Consider the following 19,116-nt stretch of genomic DNA (forward strand, 5'->3'; position numbering starts at 1 on the left):
CCACAACTTAACTCTTCGCGTTCTTCTTTGAACGTTTAATTCCTTCGGACGATATTCGAGGCGAACAGCCTTCCTTCGATCGAACTTTTTTATTTTTATTTTTATTTTCTACCCTTTTCATTCGTTTTTTCTTCGAACCCGCCCCCTCGTCTTCTCTTTTCTTTCTTTTTTTTTTTTATTTCTTCTTCTTCTTCTCCTTCTTCTTCTTTTGCATTGGCAGAGGCCACGTATGCGCATGTAATGCACCAGGAAGAAACATCGATATCGTAACGACACGTTCTGACTCGTCGTCGGTGAAAATACGTCGCTTCGTATTTGATTTTCTTCAACGATCTGACGATACCAATCAGGATATTTTTTTTATTCTTCCTGCTTTTCAATTATTTTTTCATTCAATTTGTTAGGCACTTCTTCTTCTTCTTCTTCTTCTTCTTCTTCATCCTTTTATTTTTTTATTTTTTTATTTATGATATAGGAATATTCTTGTTATTCCCTTCATATACCAACATAATTTTATATTATTTGCTTTTCTCTTTTATTCAATTTGTCTTTAATTTTTTTTCCTTTCTTTTTTTTTTACGACAGATATATATATATTCGTAATTTATTCAATTGCGCTCTTATGTGTTAGTTTGACAAATATTTGAACGCGGTTTTAGGAATAATATATTTAATTATTCCTCAAATATACCAAAAAGAAATTTTATTTTTATTTTTTTATTTTATTTAATTTGACCTCACACACACACACATATAAAATTTAATTTATTACTTCGTTTTCCCGTTCATTTTTGTTCTTTTTTATTTACGATATGTAGGTATATTACTCGTTTATTTATTTCATTGTATTTGTATGTGTTAATTTGATGGATGTTTTTAATACGTGAAACTAGCAGGGAATACGTTTGGAAAGTTCTTTATTAAAGCTACCTGTCTTCGAAATCACTTGAGAATGATTTTAAAACGTAGAAAATACTTGTAAAGTCTTACGATCTTTTCTATCTCTCTCTTTCTCTCTCTCTATTTCTCTCGTAAGTTAAATTTTGCATTTAGTTTATTATTATCCGATATTGAAATTTATCGGACGTACCATATAAGCTTGGAGAAAGGCGCGTCTCAGTAGGAGAAAGTAAAGGTATCGACAACGGTAGTCGTAAGTATGCGAACTCTATTACGCCAAGGACATCATAAATATAAAGAATAAAAATAAATGTGCTTATGGTATAAAAGAAAAAAAGTAAAAAGAAGAAGAAGGAGAAGAAAAAAAATATCGAAATCGAAGAGGATTGTCTTGTTAAACTTGATTATTGCACAGGAATATTTTAATACAAATGATTTTGTTGGAAATAAAATATTGACGGATAAATTCGAAATAAGTCCCCGTTTAATAATTTCACTTCTTGCGACATAAAATAAAAAAGGAACGACGACCAGTTCGACTAAAAAATATTAATACAACATCGCAACGCGATGATACGATGTGCATATTTTGTACACGTTTATTTATTTCTTTTCCTTTTTTTTTTTATTAACATTAGAAAACTATTTATTTATTTTATAATTGCTTTTTTATCTTTAAAGACTATTTTGTTTTAAAATTACTTAAATTGTTAATCCTGTTTTTGTTTTTTTACAATTCAATTCAATATTTCTTTCATTTTCATCATTTGATTATTAATACATTATTATCTTCCCTTTTCTCTAATAACGTTATTAATTATAATTTGTTTGAATTCGTTTGAATTCGGTGTCCTGACTTTTGGGTCGGATGAAAGTAAAGATACGTCCCTGAACGATTCACGTACCGTTCGTCCATACTCGATAGTTTCCTCATTCACGTTCCTTCGAGAGTGGAGTATCGTATTCACTCTCCTTCTCCACAGAGTACTGTCGAGGTACGCAACGAATGCGAAAGATCGTGTGGATTCGCTCGAACGAACGTGGTTGTACTATCGAACTCTCGATTTTCCACGATAGAGGTGAACTGATCGATAACGTTCCTTAACGGTCTACAAGCTATACTAATTGCACTACGCTCCGGGGAAAACCTTTGGGTATAGGGATACCCAATTATGGTTTTCCCAGAAAGAAATAGTTAAACTGTAGTTTTCTGTTCTATCCTTACTCTTTCGAGATTTAATTAGTATTTCGATCTATATGGGTATTTGAAGTATCATCTGATATAAAATTGATTTATTTCTGATAGACATTTTTCCAACGGTTATAATATTATTAGATATTTTATAATGTATATCTTATACAACAGAAAGCAATTAATTGCATCGTCATCATTTTCTTATGCATTAATGTACAGTCATCTTCTTTTAAATAATACGTATTTTTAAGAATTAAGTCGCTTTTATCGAATCGATTTGACGATTTTTAACATTTGGTAACGATCGATCGTTTAATTTGTTTTTTCTTCTGTTAAAAGAAAAATAAGAAAGGTAAGATTTGACGTAAGGTCAACAACACGAATCGTCGTCGTTAAAGGAGGGATCCAAAAAATTCGGAATGTTGCCTTTCACTCGGAACATTTTATCGCGCACTGATTGACTTTTATTCTTCTAATAATGATAAAAACGTGGTGGGCACTCGCCATCGGCGAAGTACCTATTAAAAAGTAACACGTTGCTGATCAGGAATAATCATTTCCAAGAAGGTATGCGTAATAAGGAAATTGTAAAGGAATATCGAATCGCTAAACTTACGTTTTGTCGAAGAAGAAATGAACGATGGGGGGGAAAAAAGAAAAAAAACAAAAGAAGAAACAATACCTTGAGAAAACAGCGTCCAACTGGCATATCCTCCGGCACGGTGGCATTGTACAACGGCTTCTCGAAGATGGGTTCGTTGTCGTTGAGATCGTGAACCGTAACGCGAACTGTAGCACTACTGCTTAAAGGTGGACGTCCAGAATCGGTTGCCACAACTATGAGAATAGGAGCTGGATCTGCTTCGCAATCGACGTGACTGATCGTGCTGATCAATCCTGAAATTTCGTCGATGGCAAACCAAGTGGAATTGCGTATGGAATATCTTACTGCCGAATTAGCACCTTCGTCCAAATCCGTGGCAACAACGCGAAGAACCGATGTACCCGGTTCGGATGCTTCGAGAAGATGCGCCTCGTACGTGTCACGTTCGAATTTAGGCGCATTGTCGTTGACGTCGGTGACCAATAATTTGAAATTACGTACCGCTCTCAAGGGCGGTGTACCGGCGTCCGTAGCTTCGACCGAGAGTTCGTAAACGGGCTTCTCCTCTCGATCGAGGGGTCTTTCAACGACTACTAGGTAGATTATATTATCTCGGGTAGCCAAACCAAAATGTCCTTCGCCACCGGTCAACGTGACCGTCGCGTTCGAGTACTCCGTCCTGGAGTCAGGATCACTGACCGATATTCTCGCTACAAACTCGCCCGGTTGAGCGCTCTCGCTGATCTTAGGCGTGGCGTCGTCCGAGAGAAAGATCACTGTGATGGCCGGTTGATTGTCGTTGACGTCGGTGACACGGACGGAGAGGAAAGCACTCGCTTCGAGCGGTTGCGCACCTCGATCTCTTGCTACGATCACCAACTCGTGACGATCCTTCGACTCGAAGTCCAACGCCTTGTTCACGTAAACCATACCGGTCTCCGGATCGATGCGGAACATCTCGCCGCGATCGGATTGTCTTCGATTGATCGAGTACTCGATCCGACCGTTTTCACCGGCATCGGCGTCGCTCGCATTCACGGCTAAAACCGGCGTGCCGACGGTCGCGTTCTCCGGCACGCTCGCAGCGTACCGAGTCTGATTGAAGATCGGCGGATTGTCGTTGACGTCCTGCACCGTCACGTTCACGTGCAGCCTCGAGCGTAGGGCAGGCGAGCCCCCGTCGAGCGCTTCGATCACCAGACGGTAGTTGGAACGAGCTTCGCGATCCAACGTACCACCGTTCTGAAGATCCAGATAGAGTACGCCATCGCGACCGCGATGCTGCGACAATCTAAACGCCTCGCCGTCGTTACCCGAAACGATCTCGTAACGTTGGGTCGAGTACTGACCGAGATCGGGGTCTTTCGCCGGTGGCAATGCACGCTTGGCGTCTCTCGGCGAGTTCTCGGGGAATTCAACGTCCACCCGGTCAACGGGAAACGTAGGTGCATTGTCGTTCTCGTCCAACACCTTAACCACCACCTTGACGTTTTGCGGCAGAGATACCAAGGTATAAGAGGGCCGCGTCTCTCGATCCAATGGCACCTTAGTCTTTATCTCCCCTGTCGTTTGGTCGACCGTAAGATCGGCATCCACCGCTGATCCTGAGACCGAAACTAGCAGATACGGAGGGTTCTCCGCGTCGATGAAGCCCACCCTGGTGCCTGGCCGTGCGTTCTCGGAAACCTCGAAGCATCTGACCAACTCGGACCGCGTGCCCGGGGCGAGGCTCGCTCCCAGGACGAGGAACAACAGTAGCAGGTGCCTTACCGGCCGCATCCTGGCCTCCTCCCGGCCTCCTCCTGCTAACCACTTCTTTCTCTCTCCTCCTTGGAATCTCTCTCACACTCTGCTCTTCGCTCCGCTCTCCTTTTATTATCTCGACCCTTCCATCCTCGGATTTATCCTTCTACGACGTTAAATCCTCCTCCACCTCCTCCTCTTCCTCGCTACCCTCTTCTTCTCCAGAATCTTCCACCTTGTCTAACTTCCAACTCCGACTACTCGAAATTCCTCTCTCTCTCTCTCTCTCTCTTGATCTTTCTAGATCTTCTATCGATCACGTTTTCGGTCAAATTAGATCACCCACCAGCACCAACCCAGCACAACACACAATCACCTCATCTCTTTTTCTCTTTTGTCGATCTCCTCTCTCTTTTCCGATTCTCCTTCGTCCGCGGCGACTCGACACACACTTTTTCCGACCACGAAACTCCCTTTTCCAGCATATAAAATATACAACTGCTTTTAGCCTACCATCCTCCGTACTCACTGTCACCGAGCATATACGCGCCGCGAGATATCGTACATTCCTCGCGTTAGATCCACCGACGATAACCGGATGGTCAACAAGACCGGTCGCGAACCTGGCGCGATCCTTTCGCTTCTCCTCCGCCGTTGCTCGTCATCGTCGTACCAGCTTTGCGTTCCGTTCTACCTGGTACGAGGAACCTGGTCCGAGACAGACGATGCTCGGCTTATCCAACGGCGCTTGGTATCATAGAAAAGGATCCCAGACTCAAGCGGGAGTGAACGACCGAAAGGATCCAGGGTCGTATCTGCTCCTAAACTCGCACGAAACCGCTCACTCGCGACGAGATAAACTATATATATATATATCGATATATATATATATAGATAGATAGATAAATATATACGAACGAAAATTTGGATTCCGCGTTAACCGATCTCTTTCCTTGCTTTCTCTCCTACGAACTCTCTTATAGGACCCTACTAGGACTAGGTCCACTATGTGTTTCTCGATCGTATATCTCTTCGTAACACCGTAACTTCTTCTTCTTTTTCTTCTTCTTCTTCTTCTTCTCTCCTACGTGTATAACTATACGTATATATACGCACACAAGTTATATATACACATATACGCGTAGATATATATCCGCGAGAAAAACCGGTCACAGTGTATAAAATAGAAGAGAAGCTCGATCTAGCAGGTTTTCTATGATCTCTTGGAATAATCTCTGGTAGGGAGAAGGCAAGAAATCCTCTCTTATTCGGGATCGAACGAAACTCGGGTATTCGCGGGCACGAGGTGTCGCGTTGTTCGGGCCAGCGTCCGTTCCGCGCGGCTTCGAGGTTAGGCATGCACTGACATGGCGGCACCTGCAAGGCCTACCCTTCCCCTGACTCGACCAACTCGGCTGCCTCAGTAAGGGGGACCCGGCTGGACCTGAGCGGCGGCCATCTTGGAGAGGGGAGCGCACTCCGATACACTCTGGGCCTGATACACTCCGGGCCCAGGCATTCAACGCGCGGCACGGCAGCGAGCACCTAGACTCTACTATACTCCTTCTCTTTCTTTCTTTCTCTTTCGTCGTTTTCTCTCCCACTCTGGGACCCTATCTTGTGCTTTTTCTCTTTCTCCCTGTCTCTCCCTCCCTCTCTCTCACTCTCCTGTGGAACTCACGCGCGCGCGCACGCTCTCCTCTCTCCTGACCCCTCTCTACCTCCTTGCTACCTACCTACCTGAGAGCCCGGTATGCGAGGAACTGACTTACCGTCGGCGCTCATTCCGCGCTCGGCCATACGAACCTCCTGTACGCCCGTGCCAAAGGTCCTGGAATTTCGTGACGTGACGAGGAAAGCGGCTCAGGGATCGCGCGCCAACTCTTCTCTTACACCACCCTCCTCCTTCTTCTTCTACTTCTTCTTCTTCATCTTCTTCTGCTTCTTCAGAAATACGCTCTCATTTCTTTTTCAACTTCTTCTTTCTTTAACTCGAATTTTTTAATTTCTTTTTTCGTCCTGCATTAGTAGCAGTAGTAGTAGTAGTAGTAATTCGTGTTTCAATTTATTTTCATTTGTTTCCCCTTCGACGATGATTTTGGTTACGATCAAAAAAAATAAGATACGTTCGAACAAGTACGAGAGATGTGAAATATTCTTTTTAGAAGGCGCCTCCTCTACAAACTCGATCATGATCGATCGCGAAACGTCGTCGTGACCGCATTGAGATACGTGAAACCAATGCCAGGATTCATTCCCTCTTTCTCTCTCTCTCTCTCTCTCTCTCTCTTTCTCTCTCTCGAACAGGAATTCGACCTCGCTTGCGGTGAACATACCCGGCCAACTTTACGCGCGTATCGCGTGATTTAACATCTTTATTTTATAGTTACCGAGCGCGAGAAACTATCTCGTCTACAATTTCTACTTTTAATCTCTATTTTTTTCTTTCTCCTATTTTCTTCGCCCTTCCTGTCGTCCCAAACAACATTGGAATATTAAACTGCAATTCTTTCCTTCTCTTATTTTTTATATCATTCTTTATTCCTTCCTTATCATCAAGATCATCCACAAAACACATACACACACATTGGCGTACCCAAGAAGAATATCATATAAAATGTCTACTTCTCAATCTTAATTTCTACCTTTTCCTTTTATTCCGACACAATAGAATATTACAAAAACTGAAAGAAACATAATTTATTATTTCTTTATTTCCCTAATTTTTATCACCGACAGAGAAAGAGAGAGAGATTCGCAAATACATACATTGATGCACAAAAATTGTGATTAAGAAAATAATTATTTCATAATGAAACTCCCATTTAGGATATCGTATGATATCGAACACGCGAAAATAGGCCATAACGAATGCGAAAGAAAGAGAAAAAAATAAACATAAAAATAAACATAAAAATAAACATAAAAATAAAAAAAAGAAAATGAGAACGACAAGTTAGAAGGGTAAAAGGGGGACAAGGGAGACAAGGTAGTAAAGGAGGAGGAGGAGGAGGAGGAGAAGAAGATCCATCGGTTCCGTCGGACAGCGCGACGTGTCCTGAGGGTCGAGGACCCTTGGACTCCTCTACCTGACTCTACGAGTAGGCAGATAAATCCGCCGCCTACTACTACTCGCTACGGACAATGCGCTCGGGACGGTGCATCATCGTTCGTATTGTTTGCCCAAGCATCGAGTGCACGGCCTGATCTTTTGCAGGTGCTGGAAGCAGGAAAGAGTCTCGACCTCGAAAGTACGTTGTTACGCATATCCCCTCCCCCTCCCCCACCCCCATCCTACCCTCACCTCCTCCTCTTATTCCCATACTTTGGCTTCCTGGAAAATAACCCAACGTATATACGGAAGCGCTATCATTTTGCAGTTTTTCTTTTTTTAATGATAAAATGACGGAAATCTATTTGATAATATTGTGAGAACGGTTAGGACATGTCGCGTAGATTGTGATTAGAATTTATTTATTTTTGTTGATAGAGATTAGGTTATTAATTCGATCGTAATTAACGCTATATTTCTATCGAAGGTATCGAAAGATAACTTTGGTCATTTTTTAATATTGTTATCACCAGTTTGAACGAGTGTTGGACTATTCTTATAATGGTTGTTGAATTAATTATGTTGTATATTTTTTCTTCAATCTTTTAAATTAAGTTAACGATTATTTTTCAAGATATTTGCATCGAAACGCAAAGGTGTCAAAAGATATCTTCTGATCGAAATAGATATACACATAACCGCGTTAGAAATGGATGGAAATGATTTTGGTATATTTTATTTGTGGTCGTATACTGCACGCGTGTTTTTTTGTTGTCTTAAAGTTGATATTTGAAAATCGATCAATGTCCCTTACCCGTGTTACGAATTTTCTCCAGGAAGAAGTAAAAGAAGATTAAAAGGGAAGAAAGTATCATGGGGTTTGGGGGATTCGTTACGTAGTGAATTTTCTACGGTGATGCGCAGGTTCGTCCGAGTACCGTCAAAATCCATTTAGGATCGTCCGCAGAAATCCATAACGCGGCGAAAGCCTTTGGTAATAACACGGTTCCCGAGGTTCCTTCGATTTGGCCACAGGCCCCCGTGTTGGAAATCACGTTACTTCTCAGGAACATGAAAGTAAATTATAATGGCACGCGAATCGGCCAAGTCCTTTCACTCGAAACTCGGCAATTTTCTGATCTCTACGGTGTGTTGTGTGGTGTCTCTCTTTCCTCGTGCAAAAGTACAATAAGGTAAGCTTCCATCGGTGCAGAAAACTTTCCAATTGAAATACCAAACTATCCGATTGACCTAACGAACTTACGTGTGTACTTTTGCACGAATCGATCATTCCACGTGTGTTTTGTTTCCTATCACTCGAAAATCGTAGCAGTAATTTCTTTTTTTTTGTTTAAAGAAAGAACAAAAATGTTTGGAAAAAAAATAAAAAAGAAAAAGAAAGAAAATAAGAACGAAATAATACGGAATTTATTATTATTCTTATTTTCTTGAAAAATAGTAATATTGTAATTTCGAACCGATCGGTATAAGATATCTGACCTGTCGTGTTCTTTGAAAGCGTGTTCACCCTCCTGGAAAAATGTTGGAAATCTCGGAAAGTTCGTTATTTATCTTACCTTCGAATCAACAACGCCCTTAGCCCTCTTGTCGCCATTTTTCTTTCTCGACCTTTTTTCCCTCTGATCTTCGACCGCCGAAGCAAAAATGCCACCACCATTTCGTCTTACCCTTCTTCAGCTTCCTTTTTCTTCTTTTCTTTCCTTTCCTTTTCTTTCCTTTCCTTTTCTTCTTTTCTCGTGGACCGAAAGTTTCCACGAAATCTTTTCATCGTACACCAATTTCGGCGCGACGTGGTGGCACGGTCGCTAGAAGAAAATTACAGACTCCGTGGATAACACAGAAAGAGAGAAAGAGAGAGAGAGAAAGAGAAAGAGAAAGAGAAAGAAGAACGGTGCGATAATCTGTGCCCGAGTAGAATGGAAAGGACCTCGCTTTCGGTCTTCGTCATTAAGCGAAATGATTACCGACTACTACACTACTACCACCACTAACAACAACACCACCATCACCACCACCACCTACACCAACAACGAGAAACTCTGTTAGAAAAAAAGATTCTTGCTCGATGAGGGATGCAAACCTTTCTTTATTTCCCTCTTGTCAAATTCACCACAGGAATAAAGTAAAGAATTTTGTTTTCCGATACCAATGTTGTTCCTTCTATTATCGATCATCGATCACGATTCACGATAGGGAAGACAATGGACTATAAGAAGAAAATAAAAAATGGCGACGACAGGAGAGGAAGAAGAAAAGGAATACGAGGTAAACACGATAAAGTCTCTCTTTCTCTCTCTCTCTCTCTCTCTCTCTGTTTCCTTCTGTCATTGTCTTTGTCTTGCTTTACCCGAAAGACCCGAGAGAGAACGTGATCGAGTTACGAGTTTCGAATGTCCGCAGTAGTCGTTACTGCCTCTAGAGTTTCGCGCTCGATGCGATGCTCGCTCGAATTTCCTAAAAATCTTATTCAGAAAGACGAAGAGCGAATAAAGGAGGACATATTCTCTCTAAACGAGAGAAAAAGAACCCTCGGAAAGGAAGAAGAAGAAGAAGAAGAAAACCTTCCCTCCCCCTTTTCGACGATTGTCTCAGGGATCACGTTCGTCCCGTCCGTCTTATTATTTGGTATCTTTTGACTTGGAAAGTCTTTGCTTTCTAACACGAGTTCCATTTTCATGACTAGAATGTATCGTATGATCGAAACAAATAAGAAAAGGAATTAGACCCGACGAATGTCACTTCTAAATTCCTGAGTGACAAAAATACAGAAAGAGAAAACAGAAATGTGAGGACTTGTCTCATCGATCGTTTGATGAAATCACGTTTGTCTTATGTTGTCAGAAGTCTTTTAAAGAGGACAATGATCGAGGTATGGTTAGAGATTGAAAAATGGAAGATTCGTCATTGTTTGTTTGAAGGATCAACCCTTTAGTCTTCGATATCTTTTGATTGTGAATCCAAAAATATTGAAAGTTAGCTAAAAAATATAAGAGAAATGAGAATGAATTAGTATGAATTATTTGTAGGATCGCTGGGATTTGATTTGAAAAAAAAAAAAAATAAATCCTTGCCTTCTTGTGTCTTATTTGAAAATCTCGAAAATGTTTAAGATAATTAAACAAATTATCAACAGTTCTCTTGCTTTAGATTAGAAACGTGCAAACAAACAAAAATTGACGAATAATAATAAGAAGAAGGGGAATAAGAAAAGGAAGAGTAGGAAGAGATGGAAGAGGAGGAGGAGGAGGAGGAGGAAGAGAAAGAGGAAGAGGAAAAGGAAAAGGACGAAGCTTTATCGAAGTCTGCGACGAGTTGGGTGCAACGAAAATTGGTTAGTGGTGGGGGTGATGGAGACCAGCCGCATAATGACAGGGTGCCTCGCGCCAAGGCCCCGCTAACGAACCGGCCCACAGGACCCTTTGGGTCCGGGCTAGGAGACGACACTGTATTATTTTACCATTTCGAGGGTCGGAGGCATCATCAGAAATCATCGCCGAATCCATATAATCAGTAGACGGTTACGTGCGGCCATGATTTTAAGTGCGGAAGAAAAGACGATGGCGAGAAAGAGAAAGATGAAGAAGAAGAAGAAGAAGAAAAAGAGGAAGAAGAAAAAAGGAAGAAGAAAAAAGGAAGAGAAAAAAAGATAAAGAATAAGAAGGTGAAGCGAAGGAGGAAAAAGAGGAGGAGGAGGAGAAGAAGAAGGAAGGGGGAGGAGGAGAAGGGGTGATCCTAATAACGAGAAGGACGATTCAGAGACGCAGAAAGCAGCAAGATCCTTCCTCGCCCTTCTCCCTCGTCCTTCTTCCTCTTAGCAGAAAGAGGTGGAACTTTTCAACTTGTGGATCCTTGATACGAACGTTATAGGACACTCATTGCTGCTCCTGCTTCGCTAATGACACGAGCGCGATAAAAAGTCAACCCTCTTCCTTCTCTTCTTCTTCTTCTTCTTCTTCTTCTTGTTCTTCTTGTTCTTCTTCTCTCTTTCTGTCCGTCGCCATCTTGCACGAAAGCAACCAACTGGTGGACACCAAGCAAGTCGTCGCGGATATACCTATTACCCGAGAAACGATTTTGAAGTAGGCTGAGAAAGGGAGAGATACCGACGGTGAGAAACTTACAGGTTGGGTGGAGGGAACGGAGGAAAAAAAAGCACACGAATGCACTTAGCGATTCTCCGTACAAAATCGGTCCAATGGAAATGGAGGAAGTGATTCCAGGAGCTCAAGATCTTCCTCCTCCTCCTTTTCTTCTTCTTCTTCTTTTTCTTCTTATTATTTTTCATTGCTCTGTGTTTTGTTTGTTTTCTTTTCTTTTTTACAAGTCCCAATATCGTGACTCCTTTTACCGTGTTTAAAATAAAAAAAGAAATAAAAAAGAGATGATAGAAAGATTTATTATATCGATCGATCATCGATATCAATCAAAAGTATTCGATCATGTGGTGATAATCAATTTGAAATATATAAAACAGTTTATGTATCTTGTTTATTTAGAGGTATTTGAAATTGGTTGGGACGAAGGCGGGGAGAGGAGGGTTCTGTTAAACTGTCAGAGACTACGATTCTTATCATTGTCCTTAGTAAAAGTTTAGATTTATTTCAATCACCCTTTAGTAAGTATACGATCTCTTCTCTTCTTGTACTTTTCTCTCTCTTCTTGACTACCCTACGAGCAAGAGGAGATGAAATGATATATAATTCTTCGATATAATGTTCACGGGAAAGCTACGTCATGGACGATGCAACGCAACATACTTACTGGTATACAACATACATGCATGTTGGCGACTATATCGTGAAAGTTGATCGATAAAGATCTAAATGAAAGTCGTCGCGTAGCATAAGATATCTCTCGTATGCATATACATATACGATATATATGTGTGTATGTATATTTTTATGTATAAGTAAATATATATATATATATAAATATAGTCATATATATATATTATATTTTTATTTGTATTTATCTGTACGTATGTATATGTTCCAGAAACTTCCTTGAGAAGAAGAAGAAGAAGAAGAAGAAGAGACAGTCTCTGCCTCGAAGGAAAACATAGAAAACGGTATTTTCTACTAGACACTAACACCCAAACGTCAAGGGAAATTATCGTTCCAGGGATCTTATTTAGAAGATCAAGGGAAACACTGCTTTTACGTAAATCCCACCTCCCTTTTAACTTCAGCATGAGACATTATTAAAGTAAGGAAGAAAACAAGAAAAGAAGAGAAAGATATATTCTATGTGATTTCCTCGTTCTTTCTCTCTCTCTCTCTCTCTCTCATCGTCGGTTTTATAATTTATTATTATTATTAAATAGATTAAATCAATTTTGTGTTCAAACAAATGAACTTGCATTATACTTCCATAATAAAACGGTACAATAATTATTTTGTTAAAGTATTTGAAAAAAAGATAAATGAATTTACGCGTTGAGATATTTAATAGATTGAATTAAAATGAGGTCTACAAAGAAGATCAAAAAAGGGAAGGACGAGGAAGGATCTCTTAGAAACGACAAGTTTCAAGATACCGTGGGAGTAACTATATGGTAGATAGAATGAGAGAGAGAGAGAGAGAGAGAGAGAGAATAGGTCGATACGCGCGTGAAACGATATCGACACGGCGAATACGCGTTATCTCGATAATTAGGTGCTTTCTCCAAAGCAAAGTATCGATGTTAAAGTCTCTCACGAACTGGTTTCAGAATTCTACGGTCCGTGTCAACGGGTCCGCTTAAAGATAACGTATTGACGGCTCGACGCAGATTCTTCTTTACGTTCTCCTACCCCTCTTTCTTTATTTTCATTTTATTTTATTTCTACGATATCTATGCACACGATATAATATATCCACTAGGAAAACGTGTCTTTGCATGGAAATCTTGATCAACCCTTTCTCTATCGTATACGCACACACACATCTCGTTAATGCCTTTTATTTTTTCAAAATTAAATTAATTCTATCCTCGTTGAGGTTAATAAATTTGCGAAAAGCAAATTAACCGGTAGAATGTGATAATGAAAAATATGATTTAAATTATAGAATTAAAATATTATAGATAGGGATCGTTACTTTTATATCTTCAATCTCCGGTACGTTCGATCAAGTATCTTTATTACTAATTAACTAACAGTAGAGAAAGGAAATTAGTAAGTTTTAGTTGATTTATAATATAAAAGAAAAATCATTGGTCAAAAGGGCGTTAGAGTTGAAAGATTTTTCAGACTACGTAGGAAGGTATAAATCGATTGTTCCAAACGCGAGTAATAATAATATAGAAACGTTATGGCGTGGCCGTTCGCATTAGCCATTAATTGCTTCCCGCGGTATATTTCATGCGTTAGGTGTCATTTATGGGGAAGAGAAGCTCGCATAGAAACTCTCTCTCTCTCTCTCTCTTTCTGTCTCTCTCTTACTCTATCACTAAGATTACGAGTCCTTTACTCTCTTTCACAGAAGAGAACCTTCAACTTCTCTACCTCCTTCTAACGTTCCTAAACGACTCTTGGAAGTCTCCAAGACAATTGCTTTTAACTTTAGACCTGTAACCCCGAACTTCTTGCCCATTTAATGCCGTTTACTAAACGAGAATCACATGGATATGTTTATAATAACGTTACAAGATTTATTAAACAATAGTAATAATGACTTAATGTGTCTAAATGATTTCGTATCGTCTCACAATTAAATTTTTTTCTTTCTTCATCTCTTTTTTTTTCGATAATTGAAATTACACTAGTATACCAAAAGTTTTCTTTTTTCCGCTCTTGCAATTCTATGCCAACATTTTTGTTCTCATTTCTTAATAATTAAATTAAAATTTTTCTTAAAAATATACATACTAAAACTTTAACATTTCACTTAAATATGAATAACTATGACGACGATTATTTAGTTCAAACAGTGAGCAAGTAAGCTACTCGAGTGAGCCACTATAGTGGCCCATCGACCTGGAAAAAATATTCGCAAAAGCCACTTTAGTGGCAGGCCGGCTAAGGCCTATATCGGTAATTGTAGTGCTCTACCTTTATCATTTCGACGTCGGTAACTGCCACTGTCGGTAACTGCCACTGTCGGTAACTGCCACTGTCGGTAACTGCCACCGTCGGTAACTGATTCCTACTTTTAAAACATCGACCGTTTTTAATAAGAGTTTGTACTTTAATAATACTGACCGTCAGAAACCTAAATACAAAATATTACCGACGTAGAGTAAAAAAAATTTCAAGTCTATTATTACCGACGGTGGCAGTTACCGACAGTGGCAGTTACCGACGGTCGAAATGATAAAGGTAGAGCACTACAATTACCGATATAGGCCTTAGCCGGCCTGCCACTAAAGTGGCTTTTGCGATTATTTTTTCCAGGTCGATGAGCCACTATAGTGGCTCACTCGAGTAACTTACTTATTCACTGTTTGAATTAAATAATCGTCTACATAGTTATTCATATTTAAGTGAAATGTTATAGTTTAAGTATATATATATATATGTACAATATATTTTTAAGAAAAATTATAATTCAATTATTAAGGAATCTTTACGTAAAACATACGAACTTTCTTTTTATACGGCTGATAATTTTAAAACATTTAGATAGTAAAGTACTGCTTTTATATACGGTAACTGTTTAATAACAGACTTCGCACATTAACTTCTATTATATTTTATTATTAATGTAATTTTAATGTTTTTTTAATGTATATTATTTGTTTAAAAAATGTTGTAATCATAAATTGTATTAAATAAGTAGATTATTTCTTTTATACACATGCACGACGTTCGGAAAGTCACATAAAAAACTTTTAATAAAAGAATTTTCATAAAAGAGAAAGTGCCAGTTTCAAGGTGAATTTTGAAGAAGACGGTTGACAGAAAATGTACTCCGAGCTGTTTAACGACAATAGATATTTCTATCGATTAATTAACAATCATTTTAATGAACTAATGCAATTTTCTTATATAACAGTTAAATTTTATCCTCGAAGTCATCACTGCGCAGGAGCATTACAATAATTATATGACATAGATGAAAATACGAAAATCATAACGTTTTAATCTTAAATTTTATTAAATAGGTTTATTATTCTTTTTATACACGTGCTCAACGCTCGGAAGGTCCTGTAAACAACTTTCACCAAAAGAACTTTAACAGAGGATAATGACTCAGATCAACGGTGAATTTCGAGGAGGAGGGATCACAGAACATATTCTCCGATCTTTTAAACAACAATAGACACTTCTGTCGATTAATTAACAATTATTTTAATATTTTAATGCACTCTCTTTATATTTCAGATTATTTAAACACATATTAGTTTAAACATTACATTTTTATTAACATATTTTAAATATTAAATAATTTCGATGTGATATTCTTTTCGATAAAAATTTCCCCCTCCAAAGTCACCATTATGCAGGAACGTTACAATAAATGTACATTTGTTTAAACAATTACATAAAAAATAAAAGAATATTAAAATAAGAACGTTATAATATTAAATTTTATTGTTTAATTTTATTGATTTTCTTTTATACACATGCTCAACGTTCGGAAGTTTTTGTAAACAACTTTCACCAAAAAAACTTTAACAGAGGATAATTACTCAGATCAACGGTGGATTTCGAAGAGGAGGGAGCTCCGAACATATACTCCGAACTTTTTAACAACAATAGACACTTCTGTCGATTAATTAACAATTATTTTAATATTTTAATGCACTCTCTTTATATTTCAGATTATTTAAACACATATTAGTTTAAACATTACATACATATTAACGTACTTTCAATAGAAATAATTTTTAATATATTTTTATTTTATGTTCTTGAGATAACTTTTTTAAATTTAATTTCGTTACTGAGCCAATACATAAACATAAAATTTACCGATTACTTATATTGTTTTTTAATCAATTTTTGGGTCTTCGGAAGCGGTTACCTCCTCGTGGTTAGACCCGGGCAATGGTATTTTACTTTCAGTATAATGTTTAACATATTTTATATGTTATACATTCCATTGCAAGTAAAATCTAGCCAAAGACCGCTTACTTTAAACATTATAAATGTAATTAGTTTCTTTTAAATCCCCAATTAATATCATATCCTTATTCCTTTTTCCTTGGTTCCTTCTATCCATTTAATATACAGAAACTAATTACTTTATAATGTTTTTTGATAACTTTTATGTATTCACAGATACCAGGGAATAGTCCAAAATTGTTGAAATTTAAATTGCGATCTATAAAAGAGATTGCATTCGATGCATTCATTGCATCTCTACAGTCCTAGAATCATATTTTTTTACAGGGTATTTTTTAAATCATAGCTGCAATGGATAGCGAATAGAATACAGTATTCTTTGATAGTATTGTACCGTCATCGCGTTAAGTACCTACTATCGCCCACTGGTGGTTCCGATAGTAACTAAGATGGATCCCGGTAGATAAAAAAGGGGGTTTGTGAACTTCTATGTATATTTCTGTATTATTTGATAAAAGGACTCAGTTTTTGGAGCAGCAATTAATTCATTAGTAATATAATGTCTAACTAAAATTTAAAATCTACCTATGATGAAATATATATTTGAATTCTTTTTATTACAAAGGTTTAAATTATACATTTTAAAAGGAAAAGTAAAATATTTTATGGTCTTAAAGGAATATTTGGCCAATATTGAGGTTTTGATTTATCTTTGTGTCTCTCTATTGTGGCTATTAATGCAGTTTCCATAGCCATTATTGTAGGACTAGCATCTCCATACAATAATTTTGCATTTTCATTTCGAGTTTGATTACAAATTACTCGACTTTTTATAAAATCTGCACTCTCTTTTTCAATATCAGCTAACTCTTGTTCTCGTTTTTGTTTCAATTCCATTTGATGTCGTAAACTTTGTTCCAAAAAGGTTTTCATATCCTCATCAACATGAAATTCTAAATCTTCTTCGCCTTGATATTCTTGCTTTTTGTAATTTTCACGAAAATTTTTATTTTGTTTAGAAGTATTCTGTTGTCGCTTATAAACAGTCTGGATGTCATTAGATTGTTTATTATTCAGTCCAATTAAAGACCTAATTTTATTTCGTAATATTTCATTCTCATTTTCCAATGCCAGACACCGAGATCTCCACCACGTTACGCTGTGCCTATAAACATAAAAATAGATATGTTCAAATAAATACTATACTACATTAATGGTACAGATAAATAAAAATTAGTTCTAATCCAAATCTCTATGATAAATAAAGACAAGATAATATGAAAAATTATATATAAAAATATATAAACAAAAATAAGCACTTTTATTGTACAAACATTTATTGTATAAATAATACAAAAAAAAAATATTTTTAATACGAATTACTAGATAATTTAAAATGACCAAAAACAAAATAATAAAAATTAATTATTTTTCTTATTTTATATAATACCTTTTTTGCCACTCTTGTGCAGCCACATAATTTTTCCAAAACGCATCAGCTTGCATCGTGTCTCCTATTATTATTTCTTCTTTACTAAAATTAACATTGGCGCGTTCTTTTATTAATCTTTGACTTTTAAATGACTTAACCTCAAACTTCACACATCCGCGGTGGCGTCTCTTTAAATTACGTTTCTTCCTTCGATTTCTTTTTCTTCTCGTAGATAGAAATTCCATACTAGACAAATCTTGGAAATATATTAGGAACGTTGGTTATATATTTATGTCAATATAAAAAAACTTCATTGTTCATCATTCATCAAAGGATTTATTTTTTATTTTTTTTATCATCGTATTTTTTTAAAAGGCAGCTGTTGCAATGCGCCCCCATGCATCAAATGCAAGAATCACATAAACGAGGTATGTTTGCTTGCATATGTGTACTATTTTGATTATTCAAAAACTTCGGATAATATTTCCGGTTTTTTTTTTTCACTATCGTTTAATGTATTATCTTTTTTTTACCAATTTTCTTCATGACTATGTATTTAAAAAAAAGAACATGGCTGCGAGCCGTTAACTGTCTGTTAAAACATTTTTTTATTTTGCTACCACGATCTATTCGTTATCAACATTTTCGAAATAATATAAATATCCCTTACGTACGTATTATATTCTTGAATGTAAGAATTATTTTTTAATAGTAATTATATAATTATGAATAAATAATATCTTTAATTCAAAGAAAACAATTCCAAACATTAGTTACTTCTTTCTTTTATTATTTTTTAAGAATCAGATAAAAATTGCAATTTTCTTTTTAATTATTCATACTCTTCACTGATTAAAGAAAAAATAGGTTTAAAAGATAAAAACGAAAAGAACAAATAAAAGAAAAGGGAGATTAAATGAAAAAAGAAATTCGTAAGATTAAATAGGTGACTTTATTAGAAATATACAGCGCTTTTGTGAGACTTCATAAAAATCTAAGGAAACATTATTTAAACTCAAAAATGAAATTTGATTTACTGCGCTGTTAAAAGATAAAAGTTTAGTATCATTGTTCCCCTTTTGATATTCAAACTTTATGCAAAGTTTTTGATAGAATGATATAATTATAGTCAACTCGAACAATTCGTTTAATATTCCTCCGTCGAAGTAATAGTCTCACATC

At 37.2% G+C, this 19,116-nt stretch overlaps 2 protein-coding genes across 2 annotated transcripts; both read right to left on the minus strand.

The window, feature by feature from the left end:
• Positions 1-2,648: 2,648 nt before the first annotated feature.
• On the minus strand, positions 2,649-4,478 carry LOC122525946 (protein dachsous-like). The gene has a single exon (XM_043648988.1). It carries the CDS (start codon positions 4,476-4,478, stop codon positions 2,649-2,651), a length of 1,830 nt encoding a protein of 609 aa, XP_043504923.1.
• A 12,504-nt stretch (positions 4,479-16,982) lies between these two features.
• Positions 16,983-18,621, minus strand: LOC122524189 (gem-associated protein 8-like). The gene is made up of 2 exons (XM_043646319.1): positions 17,953-18,621; positions 16,983-17,667 (listed from the first exon to the last, which is right to left on the minus strand). Exons 1-2 carry the CDS (start codon positions 18,177-18,179, stop codon positions 17,166-17,168), a joined length of 729 nt encoding a protein of 242 aa, XP_043502254.1. The 5' UTR covers positions 18,180-18,621; the 3' UTR covers positions 16,983-17,165.
• Between the last annotated feature and the right edge of the window lie 495 nt (positions 18,622-19,116).

The sequence above is a fragment of the Polistes fuscatus genome, unplaced genomic scaffold, assembly GCF_010416935.1.
Source record: "Polistes fuscatus isolate 324 unplaced genomic scaffold, CU_Pfus_HIC Scaffold10, whole genome shotgun sequence".
Taxonomy (NCBI): Eukaryota; Metazoa; Arthropoda; class Insecta; order Hymenoptera; family Vespidae; genus Polistes; species Polistes fuscatus.